The sequence below is a fragment of the Leopardus geoffroyi genome, chromosome D4, assembly GCF_018350155.1.
Source record: "Leopardus geoffroyi isolate Oge1 chromosome D4, O.geoffroyi_Oge1_pat1.0, whole genome shotgun sequence".
Taxonomy (NCBI): Eukaryota; Metazoa; Chordata; class Mammalia; order Carnivora; family Felidae; genus Leopardus; species Leopardus geoffroyi.
The window spans coordinates 74,368,596-74,383,004 of NC_059342.1; the positions used below are offsets into that span (position 1 = coordinate 74,368,596).

The window sequence follows — 14,409 nt, forward strand, 5'->3', positions numbered from 1 at the left end:
CTATTGCATTGGCCTGAACTTCTAAATGCATGATGCCCACGTTATTTTTAGAGGAAGCCAGTCTGAGCCAACCCTAGCCCTAGAGTTGTCTCTTGGGATTCTAATCACTCATGTGCTCATTTGTGAAATATTTTATGATGCCTCCTCTGGGCCAGGCCCTGTGCTGGGTACTTGGATTAGAGATGACTTACACGGGGCAGTTCTGGCCCAGAATTTCCCAGTCCTTCGTGATGTGTCCCTTCTTTGTGTCAGCCCCTCTCTAGACCTCAGCCACTCAGAGCCCTCTGTTCTCTCTACTTCCCAACCCTACCTGCAGAAAAGGAGCTCAACATAGTTACCACCCCCACTTTATTTGTAGCATTTATGGGTGAGGATATACCTTTCCATCTGTCTTCTAGTTCTCAGAGGTTCTGTTAACTAGTCCAGATGGAGTACTATTCCCCACACAGAGAGGGAAAGGGGCTTGCCCAAGGTCACACAGGCTCGTTGGCTGGAGAGCTGGGTTGGCAACAAGGCTCTCATCCTCACTAATGGCTAAGCAATTAATTAGACTTTATAGATTCCTTCTATTTCTCACTGGGGAATCTGCATGAGTCTGGCTGGGAAGTCATAGTCTTCTCCATCCCAGAAGTCACACATGCACCTGAATAGGGACGCCACGAGCATCCCTGCAGCTAAAACTTCATCTGTCTCCCTCCTTGTCTCCCTCCAGCCTGAGCTTAGCTGGAACTCCCTTTAGGAATTTCCTGTCAGTCTGGGTCAAGTTCTCCCTGACTTCCTCCTGTACTCCACTTAGCACTGGGTGGTAGTGTTTTCATCTGCAGTGAAGTGAAATGTAAAGAGCTTGGTCTCAAGAACCAGACTGCCCGAGTCTAAATCCCATCTACAAATTGTCTGACTTTGGACAAGTCACTTATCCTCTGTGCCTTAGTTTCCTCATCTGTGAAATGGGGATGGTGATTGTTGCTACCTCACAGATTTATGTGTCCGGGGCTCAGAAGAGCACCCAGAAAATGCTAGTGCCAGTTATCATTACTTGTCTCTGGTTTCTCCCTCGAGAGTCCCCCGTGGACATGAACTGAGTCTTGTTCCCCACTGCGGTTTTCCCTGTCTTTACCCCAAGACTTGGCTCAGAGTAGGTGTTCAGTATGTATCTATATTTGTAGCTATTGTACTGGGGCAAGGATTATGTCCCAAGCGCTGGGCTAGCTGCTCATAATGCAGAGAGAAATCTATAAAATGGCCCAGGTGAGGAACCCGGACAAGGGAGCAGGTCTGTCACCTCGTGGGGTCTCAGTTCCGCCTTTTATGAAGTGACAGAACAGGATACACGAAGACCCACCCCTGGCTGCATTTCAAGCCCGGCTCCTTTCCCAGCTACAGACTGAGGTGGGCAAGGGCGGGGTGGGGGAAGCTGCTGTCCTTTTTTGGCCATTGGAATCCTTGGTAGCCCTGAGCCTGGCCTTGCACTTGCACCATGGACATAAAAGGCATCGGAGCAGGGCTCGTGAGGAGCCAAGGCTGGGAGACTGTGTGTGAGGGGTGGCCCGTGTGGGGTGGGGGATCCCGGAGGGTGGGCTCTACAGAAGTGACCTGCAGGGACCCAGGTGGGCAGAGAGCTGGCGTTCCAACGGGAGGGGCCAGTCTCCCGCCTGGGGCAGCTGCCATTTGGTCAGAGGGAGTGCGGGAGAGTCATCCAGGCTTCTCATTCATAACCGAGTAAGTGAGTGCTTTGAAGTCAGACAGACCGGGCGCTAGCTGAACCTGGGAAGACCTCGCCTCTTACCTGTGTGTCACCGCAGGCTGTGACCCAGCCTCTCCGAACCTGTGTCTCGATCCTGAATTGCAGCAAGTGGGTGTTAAGAGGTCTAATGGACACAGTACCGGGCACGGAGTAGGTGTGCTGTGAATGACCTTCTCTTCCCTCTTTAAGGCTCTGTCCAGTTCAAATGTGGCAATGTCTTGTGGAGAGTGGCTGAGTCAGGATTTGGAAGGGCTGAGTTCTGATGAAGAAAGGAGCCAAGTGGGAATTAATTAAAGTTGGCCAAACCACCCCTCCCATGTGTCGCATCCATTATCTCACTGGCTCCTTGCCAGGAAACCTAGGACGCTGGTGGATGTGTGTGTGTGTGTGTGTGCGTGTGTGTGTGAGCACCTGTGCGCGAGAGAGTGTGTATGCATATGCCTGTGCGCGGAAGCGTGCACGTATGTGCGTGCACCCATGTGTGTGTCTGAGTGTGGGTGCATGTGCCCTCCCGCACGTGTGTGTCTGTGTCTGTGTGTGCGTGTGTCCTGGGCAGCCCCCGTTTTAAGGCTCAGAGCAGTGAAGTGACTTGCCCGAGGGGCCTCTGGGATTCCGTGCCTTCGCCCCAGGACTTCTGACTCAGGGCCCAGCCTGGGGAGGGAGCGTGGGAGTGAGCGTGAGGGACAGGGATCAGGGGTTCTTGGAAGGTGACATCAGGGTGGACCGACTCTCCAAAGGACTGTTTTCTGAGTAATTTAGCCATGTTGGGCCAAAGGAGCAGGCTGGCAGCCAGGAACCCTGTAGGAGTTGCAGCTGGCGAACTCCACGGGCCCTTTCCCTCAGCCCCAGGCTCTTGGGAGCCAGGATCCTCACGATGGGGACGCTTCCATATGCTAGACACAAAGGGTGCTTGTCTCTGACCGGGCACCCTCTGCTCACTGGCCTCTCCCCAGTTTACCGTCTTTTCTAACTCATCGGGTCCCAGGACATCCCAGAACACAGACCTGGGGATGACGACTTCAGGGGTCTTAGTTCTGCCAGTGCCTCATCTTGGGGCCTCAGACAGTCCCTTTCCTTCTCCTAGTCTCAGTTTCCCCAAATGTATCGGGGAGTGACAGTGCTTCCCTTGCCGGCTTCCTCAGGCTATTGTGAGGATCTCATGAGATGAGGGCTTTGCAAATGGTAGAGGGCAATGCACAGATGTAAGTGGGTGTTACTGCACTGACCCTCGGTAATTAGAGAATAGCGAGGTGAGTGTACCAGAAATTCAAGGAGAATCAGTCATGCGTCTTAGATGTGTCTCTCAGAAGCGGTCTGAGAGCTCAGGGGAGCAAGCCCGGAGGCGGTCTTAGCAATACACACATGCAAGGACTCGGCACCCAGAGATCTACCGGTTGGTTGGGGAGGACACGTTCAGGCTGCGTCTTGAAGAATGTCTATGGCTTGGTGAATGAGGGTCGAGGACTGGCTTTCTAGGTGGGGGTAACTGCCTGAGCAATGACTGGGCAGCGGGGAAGCACAGGGCATGGCTGAGGGTGGGCTGTGGTCTGGCGAGGAGAAGAGGGACCCTGTCTGTGGGTTTGGCTGCTGGAAAGAGAGCCAGGTCTGCAGAGGAGGGGTGGGACCAGATGACAGAAGATGTGGGACACACAAGGAGGAGTTTGGATGTGTCATCATGCAGTCAGTAGGGAGCTACGGAAGGTGTTAGCACAGGGAGGAATTGAACTGGAGAAGACCCCACTGGAGGTGCGTGAGCCGCGGTGGGGGGATGGATGGGAGGGCATTTTAGTAGGAGGCAAGGCTTTGAGCAGAGCTTGTGGGGAGCTGGCCTCTCTAGATGACTTGGTGGCCAAAGTGGAATTGTTTTTGTTTCAGGGACAGAAAGGGGACCCAGGGCTCTCACCAGGAAAGGCCCACGATGGGGCAAAGGTAGGTTTCCAGGGACCCCAGCATTGAGGGAAGCGGGGGAGAGGACAGTAGGGAAACTGCCACGCCCTGGCAGAGACCGCCGTGTGACAGAGGCAGGGGTGGGAAGTGGCGAGGGAAGAGTGTGGTTTGGTGTTTGCGTTGAAGTCCTTCAGCTGTCCCCATGCCAAACCCAAGGTCTTTCCCTGCACCTTCTTTGGGGCTGCAGCCAATAAAGCCAACAAAAGATTTGGCCTATGGACAAACCCTTGGTGAGTGACCTTTTGTGTAATGCCCTGCATTTCTGCGGGGCCCTCCAGGTGACCCTTGGCATCCAGAAGCTTCTTGGGAGCATACAGCCAGGAAGCTTCCAACAGACATTCAGAATCCCCTCTGAGGTTAATTCGGGTGGACAGGTCTGTGGATTTCTAGGAGGTGGGCCAGAGATTCAGGGCTCCCTAGCTCTGAGGGGCCATGAGACCAGAGTTTCTCGGGGAAGAGAGAACACTTAGGCCAGAGGACTTCATCTATCCCTGCAGCACTCCCCTCCGTAAACTGATTAAGGGGCTCGAAGGAGCACAGGACAGGTAGGAACAGGGGAACCCAGACTTTAAGGACCCCCCGCACTCAGACATATGTATCGTGGAAGGAACACGCGAGTCTGTCTGGCTTCCTTCTGGACACAGCCCAGGAGCCCTCCTGATGGACAGAACACTGCTTCTCAACCCAGCCCCCTGTGCTCGGCCACACAGAAGAGGCAGCTCCCTTTGATTTCCCCAAGAGAACAGTGGCTCATTCCTTCACACCCTCCCTGATAATTGTTTCATTCAGCAAACATTTACTAGGTACAGACATCTACATCCATGCCCATTTGCTCCTCATTGAAACCTTGTCATACAGGACCGATGGGCCCAGCTTGCAGATGAGAAAACAGAGGCCTCAGAGGCCTTTGCTGGAGGTCACACAGCTGGTCAGGTGCAGAGCAGGATTTGTAGCCGGGTCTGACAAAGTCCAGGGGCCCGGGCTTCTCTCTTGCTCCTGGGTTGTCTGTTCTCTGGTCTCATGGCAGAAGTGCCCCCTACTGGGTGACTACCTTGCCCAGCATGGATGAGGAATGGGCAGAAGGGAAGGTGTCTCAGGAATGCAGAGAGGGCAGATCGGAACGGGACAGACAAGTTGTGTGTCCCCTGGGGCAGTGGTTTTCAAACATGGTTTTAGCAGCACGCCTTTCCCTAAATGCTAGCTTGTGCCAAAGTCCAGTGTATGAACTAGGTCAAGTGGAGTGACTGGGTTGGTGGGGAAGGGCTGGGGATCTGCCCACTCGGCCGCCCTCACACCCCTCAGAGGCCTCTGGGCCTCCAGGAATCCTGTTCGAAGACAGCTGGCCATACGAGGGCACACCTGCAATTTCACGAGGGTCTCTGCTCCCGTCCCCTGCCTCACCCCTTTGTCTGTGTTTTGCAGGGCGACGTGGGCTTGCCTGGGCTCTCTGGGAATCCAGGACCTCTTGGACGAAAGGTACACCTTGGTTTCAACGCTTTGCTTTGTCCAGTGGGTTTTCTCTCTAGCTTCCCAGCTTCTCAGCTTCTCTCATCTTCTGGGACTGACAATGCTAGTGCCTATTCCAGAAAGTCCTCCTGGAGCCCCAGCCTGTAGGCCAGGAGCCTCCACTCTGCTCCAGGACCCTTGGCCCATCTTAGTTATTTTCCGCCTCTCCAAGTCTAGCCTCACCGACCAGGGTGTACGAATCTGGTTTGTCACTCTCCCTGATGAGCCAAGCACAGGGCCTGCGCGTAGTAGGTGTTCAGGAAACGGGGGTGGTGGGGGTGGATGATGTAGGTCAAGGGTCCACTACTGTTTGCAAGATCGCTGATGGGGTTTCCAGTAGGCACATCGGCCTATAGCCGTGTCTTCAGCTTCTGCCCTGGCTCCCAGCTGTGGCTGCAGCCACCCTCTCTCTGGGCCATCTGGTTCTCACCTGGACAGATGTGGTATCTCCTGGCTCCGTCTTGTCCTTGCTCTGAGGGTCCCTGTGGCACAGGGGGACTTGGAGTATCACGTCCCCTGCATCCCCTTCACCCTCCGTGGCCAGAGCAGGCCACGCCATAAATCTGAAGAGGCCAGACCCAGACAGGAGTCCGTGGCTGTCTGTGAGCTGGGGAAACATGGTATTTTCTGGCTCAGAGAACACAGAGGGACTCCCTCTCCCCGCTCGCTTCCCCTCCATGCTCCAGTACTTTCTGATGGATGAGGTGTGAGTGGAAAAGTCTCTTTCCAGCACCGGCTCATAAAGCAGCCAGTGGTGGTCTCGCTCTGCGTGGGGGTGGGAGTCCAGCAGAGGTGGCAGGAGATGGGAAAAGCAGACTAGACCAGCTCTTGCCTGGGTTCCAGGGCTCCCTGCTCTCAGCAGATGTCTGAGGGGGCCCAGAGCCCTCATCCGAGTGGGACCAGCTTACCTGAGAAGGGAGAGGCGTCTCTTCTAAGCTGAGGACGAGCCTCCGTGCGGTTGGAAAACTGGCAAAGCCATTTACGCTGAGCCCCTCAGGCCCTGGCTGAGGCTGACACGCAGGAGTTTGGTCTGTGGCAGACCAGGGTCACCTGCTTGTGGAGGGAGGTGGGCAGAGCATGGGGCAGCGCGGGTCCCAAGGCAGGGACCCCTGACCGAGTGGTGGGAGCCGGGGAAGAGGGCCGAAGGGCTAGAATAGCACCTAGAAACGTCACTGTTGGTGAGCACTCTCTCCTCCCAGGAGCGTCTTTGGTGACAACAGCAGCCACTTCGTCCTGATCCTTTTGCGTGGCTTTCCTGCATCATCTCGAGTGGGGAGCCTTGGGGAGAGGGGACATCAGTGGGTGAGGGGTGAAGTCAGCATTCTGTTTGCTCACCAGCACATTAAATTTGGTTGTCACCTCAGTGTGACGCCAGTTATCCTATTTATTCATTTATTTAACGGCATTGGTTGAATGCTTATTCCGTGGCAGGCAGGATGCAAGGCATGGGGCGGGGGGGGGGGGGGTGCTGAACAAATAGACAAAAATCCCTGTCCTCCCCAGAGCTTGTGTCCCTGTGTGTGTGACAGGGAGACAGATAATAAAAAGAAAAACAGTAAAAATAGAAGGACAAATGGCGAATGGGCAAAAATCGGCAGGAGAAAGGGAGTTTGGGTTGGGGGGTTCCCATATTCAATAGCGTGACAAATTAGAGGGTGTGCAAAGAGGGACTGTCCTTGGTCATATTGATGTCTCACAATAGCTTCCAAGAGTTAAAGCCGTATTATGCCTATTTACAGCTGAGAAAACCGAGGCTCAAGTAGACATTCATTCATTCATTCATTCATTCATTCATTCTTCCAATCAGTTAGCAAATATAGACGTAGGCACCAGGCCCCATACTGACCCTGGGAATGAACTCATCGAGGGCCTCATGGAGAATGAAGCCTATAACAGTGCTTCTCAGCCCCACTGTGCCTTAGAACCATTGGGGGGGGGGGGGCTGTGGACCCCACCGCACGGATTCTGGTTCATTTGGTGTGAATACGACCCAGGTACAAGATTCCTAGCTGCAGCCGAGACCGAGGGCCACTGATTTAATGGAAATACCTTCTAGGGTTGCTAAGCCGCAGAGCTGGGATTTGAACCCAGGTCTCTGACCTTCAAGCTCTTTCTGTCTGCACAACGCTGATTGAAATAGCTTCTCAAATAAGAGTGGGACCATCAAGTGACAAAGAACCTCCCCACCTGAGAAGGGTCATTTGCCTGCCATCCAGCTTGCTGAAGGCCTTTGCTGGGCCAATTCCCACGGGCTGGGCAGGCCGGCAGACCAGGCCAGAGAGACCCGGACGGAACCCAGCTCTGTCCCCTCTCCTGCTGTGCGAGCTTGGGCAAGTGGCCTCACGTATCTGGGCCTCAGCTGCGTCAGGGAGTGGTCGGGATTCAGGGAGAGGGGCTGGATGAAACGAGATGTCACATCTGGCATGGGGCCAGTGCTCGGTAGGCACCACACACCAATTTGTTGAATGAACAAATGATCGTGTTGACCACGAAGGAAAAACACCGAGGGTCTCACCCCTCTGGTCCCATCCATCATCTAGCCTGGTGACCAGGTAACCCCCCTCCGCTAGTCAAGAAGGCTACCAGACCCCCATTTGCACCTTGGGAGGGCGGAGTCCTGTGCAGTCCCTAGTCTGACCCTCCTGCTTTCTTCCCTTAGAGCAGCGCTTCCCAGCTGGGGTGATGTGGCCCCCCACCCCGGAGAACAGGTAGCGATGTCTGGAGACAGTTTTGGTCATCAGAGTTGGGAGGGGGAGGCTGCTAGCTTCTCACGGGTGGAAGACAGGGAGGCTGTTGAATGTCCTACGATGCACAGGACAGCCTCACAGCCTCCACGGCAGAGACTCACAGCCCACAGTGGCCGCGGAGCCGAGGCTGAGAGCAACTCTGCAGTGTAGAAGCCTCCTCCCGATCCGACGTGCCCTGGACCTCCCTGCCTCCCTGCCCTTGGCACGCTCTCTCTTCCACACGCATCTGTCCCTCGACCCTGTTCTCAAACACCGGCTTCTCCAAGAGCGCCTCCCCAGCACCCCCCGGCAGAAATCACGCCTCCGCCCTCTGACCATCCAGCCCATCTTCTCAGCCCCTTTGGGACTCCGGCAGGAGACTCACTGGTGTCTTTGGCACATTGTCAGCTGAAGCAAGTGCACAGAGGACCTGTTCATCCTGGTTTCCTTGTGTGGGGCTTAGCACAGTGCCGGACACACGCATCTGCAGGCCTCGGGATCTTTCTTAACACACGGCCCCACGTAGACGTGACTCATGGCAAAATTGGTACTCAGTTGAAACTTCCTCCCGGCTCCCTCTTGCAGCCGTCACCCTGCCCACGGGCCTTCCTGATGCCCCCTGACTTGGCCACTTCCATGCAGAGCCCCTGCCAAGAACCTTCTCCAGGCTCCCCTGCTGCTGGGCTGCCCTGGGCTTCTGGGGCCCCTGCCCGCTGCTCTACTCCCGTTCTGCTGTCCAATCCAGTGCCTCCTTCAAGCCCGTTTACAATGCCACCCCTTTCAGTTGGCCGTCTACACTGTCCTAGCACGTGGTGCTTCTCCCTCATTCCACTTAATATGTGTTACCTTCTAGAAGGTAGGGAGTGAGGTTGTTTTGTTCGCCAGTGTATTCTTAGTGCGTAACACAGGGTCATCCTTGGGGCTCAGCAAACCTTAGCTGAATGAATGAACCAGTGGATGAATGCGTGAGCCATACAGAAATTGTGTCTTCCTGCCCGACCTGTCTCAGGTACCCCCTGAGCAGACTTTGCTGTCAGAGGCCTGGCTGTGTCATGAGGGACTGTGCTTTTGGACAAACCACACAGTTTTGAATCTTACAACTTCTGAGCCAACACAATGCTTTATGATTTTTTTTTTTTAATGTGTATTTATTTTTGAGGGACAGAGTGCGAGTGGGGGAGGGGCAGAGAGAGAAGGAGACGGAATCCGAAGCAGGCTCCGGGCTCCGAGCTGTCAGCACAGAACCCGACGCGGGGCTTGAACCCACAAACCGTGAGATCATGACCTGAGCCGAAGTCAGATGCTAAACCGCCTGAGCCACCTAGGCACCCTAACACAATGCTTTAAGAGGCCAGCTGGGGAAACTGAGGTTCAGAGAGGAGCAAGGACTTGGCCAGTACCGTGTAATGAGTCGCTCTGCCTCCTGGCGTGTTTCTTCCTCGCTGATCCTTTCTGTTAAATGGGGCTGTGTCTGCTGAGGCGATAGAGAAGTTTCGTGAGGAGTTTGCCGGAGTGCTAAGCAAGTATGGTGAGTTCCATTTTGCTGCAGGAGAAGCTGGGACTTTGCACACACTGAGGTGGAGCCCGGAGGAATGGCTGAGGTCTAGGCACGCGTTGCTCCCCAGGACCCCCAGGCAAAAGCAGGACCCCCCGCCTCCACCCTCCCTGCCCAAAGCCCAAATAGCATCCCAGCCGACGGGGAGACTGTCTGCAGCAACAGTGAGGTGATGTCTGGTTTCTCCTTGTGCATTGTAAGCAATGATTAATCTGGCTCCCCAACCAAAATATAGACCGAGTTCTATTATAAACATGGGTCCTGTGGAGACCCGCCTGCTGGGCAGCCAGAGGCCCCTTACAGATTCCGTGGTCCCTGGAGCTCCCCCGAAGCATCTGCTCTCCCCTAGTACCAGCCACGCACCTATCGCACACGGGGAAATCACTGCCCGTGGGTCCACCTTGCGGTTACTGCCCACCCCGTAATTGCTGGGGCCCAGGAGAAGATAATGGCTTAGATTCTTCCAGGTCCTGGGGCCCTGTCATTTGAAGCTATTTGGCTGGCCCCAGCTTGGTAAACAGTGTCAAGGTACTTCCAGGGAGCATAGGAACCTCCCCCACCCTCACCCCATGCCTTGGCTGTGCTCAGTCTCTGCTGCTCTCAGCCAGACAGCAGAAATGGGTGTTCACGACATTGGTTCAAGGCCCTTTAGGGTGCGATGATTGGGACAGACCTAGGAATCGTGGCCTTTTGGACAAAGCACAGCCCAGTGGGTCTCGAGTCCTAGGGAACAGTCTGGGCTTGGCCATAACTTGCTAAGTAACCTTGGCCAAGTCCCTTCCCCCTGGGAAGTTTCTCAGGCCTGTCCAATGACAAAGGTGGTCAAATTGACGGCTTAGGTCCCTTTCACCTCAGATATTCCAGGGTTCCATGACCGTCTTCTGTCCTAGTAATGCTGCAATGATCCATATGCTGTATCCCGGGGACGAGGGTCTGTAAGGGGGTCTTTCCTTGTGTGGCCCTGTGGCTCTTCTAGGTGGGCCTTGGGCCTCGGTAAGTATGTCTTATCCCATGATTGGGTGGTTAGGATATAGAGATTGGAGGCGCAGCCCGGCGTTGCCCCTGGGAAGCTGTGTAGCCTCAGGAAAGTCTCTTTACCTCTCTGAGTCTGTTTATTCATCTGGCAAGTGTGCCTTGTAATTCTTACTTGCTAGGGGGTGATTGCAAGGAGTTGATGAACGGATGTATTTATTTAAGGCTTTAGTGCCAGGCCAGGCAAAGGGCAGGTCACTGCCCACGTCCCTGAAGATCATTCATTTCCTTTTTTCTGTGTCCTGAGTAAAGGGTTTACTTGAAATCTTCTGAGATTTCACTGGTGGTCCTTCTCTGCTGAAGTGTTGCTTTCTAGCGATTTCTTTCTGGCTGCAGGGGAAGCCAAAAGAGCTGGTGATGCTCAGGGACTCCCTGGTTCCCTTTCATGGTTCTCTTGGGATCTTTGCCCCGTGATTGCATTGGCTCTTTGCAGCAACCCGAGGCCGGCTGAGAATGGCAGAGTGAGGCTCAGAGAAGGCAGTTGACTGAGTGGAATCACACAGCCTGAGCCCAAGACTCGATTCCGCTCTTCGTGGGCAGGGCTTTGCTTGTTCTTCCTCACGTGCAAGTTCCAAGTGGAGAGAGGCTAATAAAGGCGACTAAATGTGTCATATTATGACACGTCCCTGCTCCAAATCCCCCTGTGAGTTCCTGCCATTCTAATGCCTTCTGAGCTCTGGCTTCTGGCCTCTTCTTAACCACCACCTCCCAGCCTCACCCCTCACCCTTTCTGCTCCAGTCACATAGATCTTGTTCTTCCTCAAACCCACTGGAGAGCATTCTTGCCTCAGATCTTTAGCACCTGCTGTTCCCTCTGCTTGGAACACCTTTCCGCCCAGAGCTAGCTCAGCTCATTTATCTCTTCGAGCAGCCTGCCCTGCTGCCCACCTGCTGTCCCACTCTGTCCCCAACACAGCCTCTCTCTGTCGTCTGACTCTGCTCACTTCTCTTCACGGTGCTCGTCACGAGCATGGGTGCACCATTTTTAAAATTTTTATTTTTAATCATGGTAAAAACCATACCACATAAAATTTACCACCTTAACCGTGTTTAATGGTGCAGTTCGGTAGCGCTAAGTACATTCACATCACGGTGGAACCCAACTCCAGATCTTTCCCATCTTGCAAAACTGAAACTCTCCGCCCACGGACACAACAGCTCCTTATTTCCCCCTCCTGCAGACATTATCTTTTATATTTATTTGTTTTTATATCACCTTAATTAGACCATAAACTCCATTAAGGCAAAGGATGTTGTCTTCTCACTCACCCCATGCCTACAGTGGTACCAGTGCATGGAAGTTCAGTGTTCGTTGAATACACGAATGAAATAGGAAGGTCATGATGGTAACAGCAGCTGGTCTTTACAGGGCCCTTGAATTCAACGCCAGACACGGTGCTGGGTACTTTCCACACGTGTCATGGGATCCATAGGCCAACCCTTATACTTCCATTTCCAAAAGACGAAAGCAAGGCTCAGAGAGGTGACCTCAGTGGCTCCAACTCGTAGGGCCATCCAGTAGCGAGGCAGGATGGTTCCAGATCAGCCCGAAACGAGAGATCTTAGCCACTCTGCACGCGAGCCACCGGCTGCAGCCTATGCTTCTGTTTGCTCAATGGGGGAAAGACCATGTGCCCAGGGTAGAAAACTCTCCCATGTTGCATCAACCTCATGGGCCCCAAATGAGATGTAATCATATCGCTGAGCAGTCCTGAGGTATGAGTAGGTGCAGGAGGAATGCTTGTAAACTCCCCAAACGTCTTGGATCAAACCAACTCTGCTGTTTGTAATTAAGAGTCCTGCTTCCCGGGGGCTTGCGGGTGGTGCTGAGTGTGTGTGCGTGTGTGCGTGTGTGTGTACGTGCATGAACTGTACATGCCCGAGGTGGCCTCGGGTGTCAGAAGGAGGCCGCGGTGAGTGTGAACCCTCTGCTTCTTAGCAGTGGGACTCAGAGCAAGTTCTTGGGGCTTAGTTTTCTCCTCTGTACAATGGAGATGGGAATCCCTGCCTCCCCCTGCCCCGCACCTCGTCTGGCTGTCATAAGGGCCAGAGGAGGTCATGGAGGTGTAGTCTTGGGTGAACAGGAGTGCACAGAGGGGGTCCACAGGCTTCATCTCGTTTATCACCCTCGGGGGGAGCCGTGGAACGTTGGAGTTCTCAAGCACCAGAGCTAACACCCTTGGCTAAGGTCCAGAGAAGGCTAGAAACCCAGCAGGGTTGCACAGCAGATGAGGGCTAGTGTCTGCGCCAAGCCCTGGGCTCTCTGTGTGAGGGGGCCTAATGGAGATCTGTGTGGCTGCCCTCTCTGAAATGGAAACCCCTGCCTCGTCTTATTTACAGCTGCTCTAAGGCGATGGAAGCTTGAAGTCTGGGGTTTCCCTTCAGACAGCCCCTAAGTCTTAGGACATGGCTCGAGTGGTTCATCCCTAGGGCCACGTGAAAGCACACACTTGTCTGATTCTTGATCTAGACACCTGGCCGTGGACCACGGGGACAGAGGGTCAGGGTTGGTACTCGCTCGTTGCCGGAGTCCTTCAGGCATTTGGGTGGCCTCTTCCTCCCCGGAATGAGAGCTGGGACCAGCGGGTTAATGTATTTTGGTTAATGTATTTGGTCGGTATGTGTGAGATCTTTTCTGATAGGGGGCTTGTGAGGAGGGGCAGGTCTTGGCCCAGATCCCAGCATTACATGGTGGTTGAGCATATCCCAGACCTGAAGGTCCTAATTGGCCCACCCATCCCTTGAGAAATCACTCCACCCTGGCTTTGGACGGGCTCACCCCTGCGCAGATTTGGAAAGGATGGTTGGGATACAGCATCACTCCACTACACGTGCCGTATCCCAGTTCCGCTCCCAAAGCCCGCCAAAAGGGCGAACAACTCTACCGACGCCTTCTGGTCTGAGAGCCATTGGTGGCAGAGGAAACCGCAGCAACCTACCAACGTTGATGGACATATGTCCATTCGCTGGTCGCTGAACACACACTGCACCCCTGCCTGACGTCCACAGAGCAGGCAGTGCTGAAAAGGCAGGCAGGGAGGCTGGGCCTCTGCCATCCGGTCCACAGGCCCAGGGGTGCCTTCCCCGGGCTGATGTCGTTTCTTCCCCCCACAGGGACACAAGGGCTATCCTGGACCGGCGGGGCACCCTGGAGAACAGGTGAGGGCCGCGGCCTCAGCTCTGCCCTGTTTGCTCTCCACCCACTCCAGCCCCTGCCTGCCCCTGGCCTCCTCCCCCGGCCCCGTTCCATGAGTGAGCCCCAGAGCCAGGCAGCTCTGCCTCCCATCCTGCTGGGGCCCCAACCCTACCCCACCTCTCCCCCAGCCACAGCTGCCTGAAGGGGCTGGAGTCCACGCCGGCCTGGCGTTGGCATGAGCCACTCGACTCCAGTTAGAGCCATGAATAGCTGGCCTGTTCCGGGCGATGTTAGGGGATATTATACATGTCGCCACGGGGTTTGCAGGAATTTGGGCTGTGCTGGCCCAAGTCAAACAGCAGCCCCTGCCAGCGTGGGAGAGCCAGCCAGGGCTCCTCAGAGCTTTCTCAGTCCTGGGCTGCTAGCACAGGGGGTTTTGTCCTTCTGAGCTGGTCTGACCGGTTTCACAGAGGGGTGGGCTGGGTGGGGGGTACGGGTTGTGCAGCAGGCTGGTGGCTTCCCCTTCCTCCTGATTCATCTCACATTCCTGCCCTTCTCTTTGTCCATTGTAAGCCTCAGTCTCCCACAGCCCCCCAGACTCAGAGCTGGGCAAGGTCCTCTCCTTTCCTTATGTTTCTCTTCGTTCCTTTACAGGGGCAGCCAGGACCTGAGGGCAGCCCAGGGGCCAAAGGTTACCCTGGCAGGCAGGTGCAGTATATGGCTTCTGGAAGCTCGGTGGCCATGGTGGTGTGGAGATGGCCAC

At 54.9% G+C, this 14,409-nt stretch overlaps 1 protein-coding gene across 9 annotated transcripts in view; it reads left to right on the forward strand.

The window, feature by feature from the left end:
• COL27A1 (collagen type XXVII alpha 1 chain) overlaps window positions 1-14,409 on the forward strand; it is a 141,557-nt gene that overhangs the window by 31,374 nt on the left and 95,774 nt on the right. For 8 of the 9 annotated variants that reach the window (XR_006710373.1, XR_006710374.1, XM_045469584.1 and 5 more), the window contains exons 6-9: window positions 3,620-3,673; window positions 5,114-5,167; window positions 13,625-13,669; window positions 14,301-14,354. Coding sequence is in view for 7 of the 9 variants with exons in the window: in XM_045469584.1 (XP_045325540.1) it covers window positions 3,620-3,673; window positions 5,114-5,167; window positions 13,625-13,669; window positions 14,301-14,354 (207 nt within the window). In the remaining 2 variants the exon portion in view is untranslated. The remainder of the gene's footprint in view (window positions 1-3,619; window positions 3,674-5,113; window positions 5,168-13,624; window positions 13,670-14,300; window positions 14,355-14,409) is intronic. The other variant, XM_045469587.1, reaches the window with a different exon arrangement.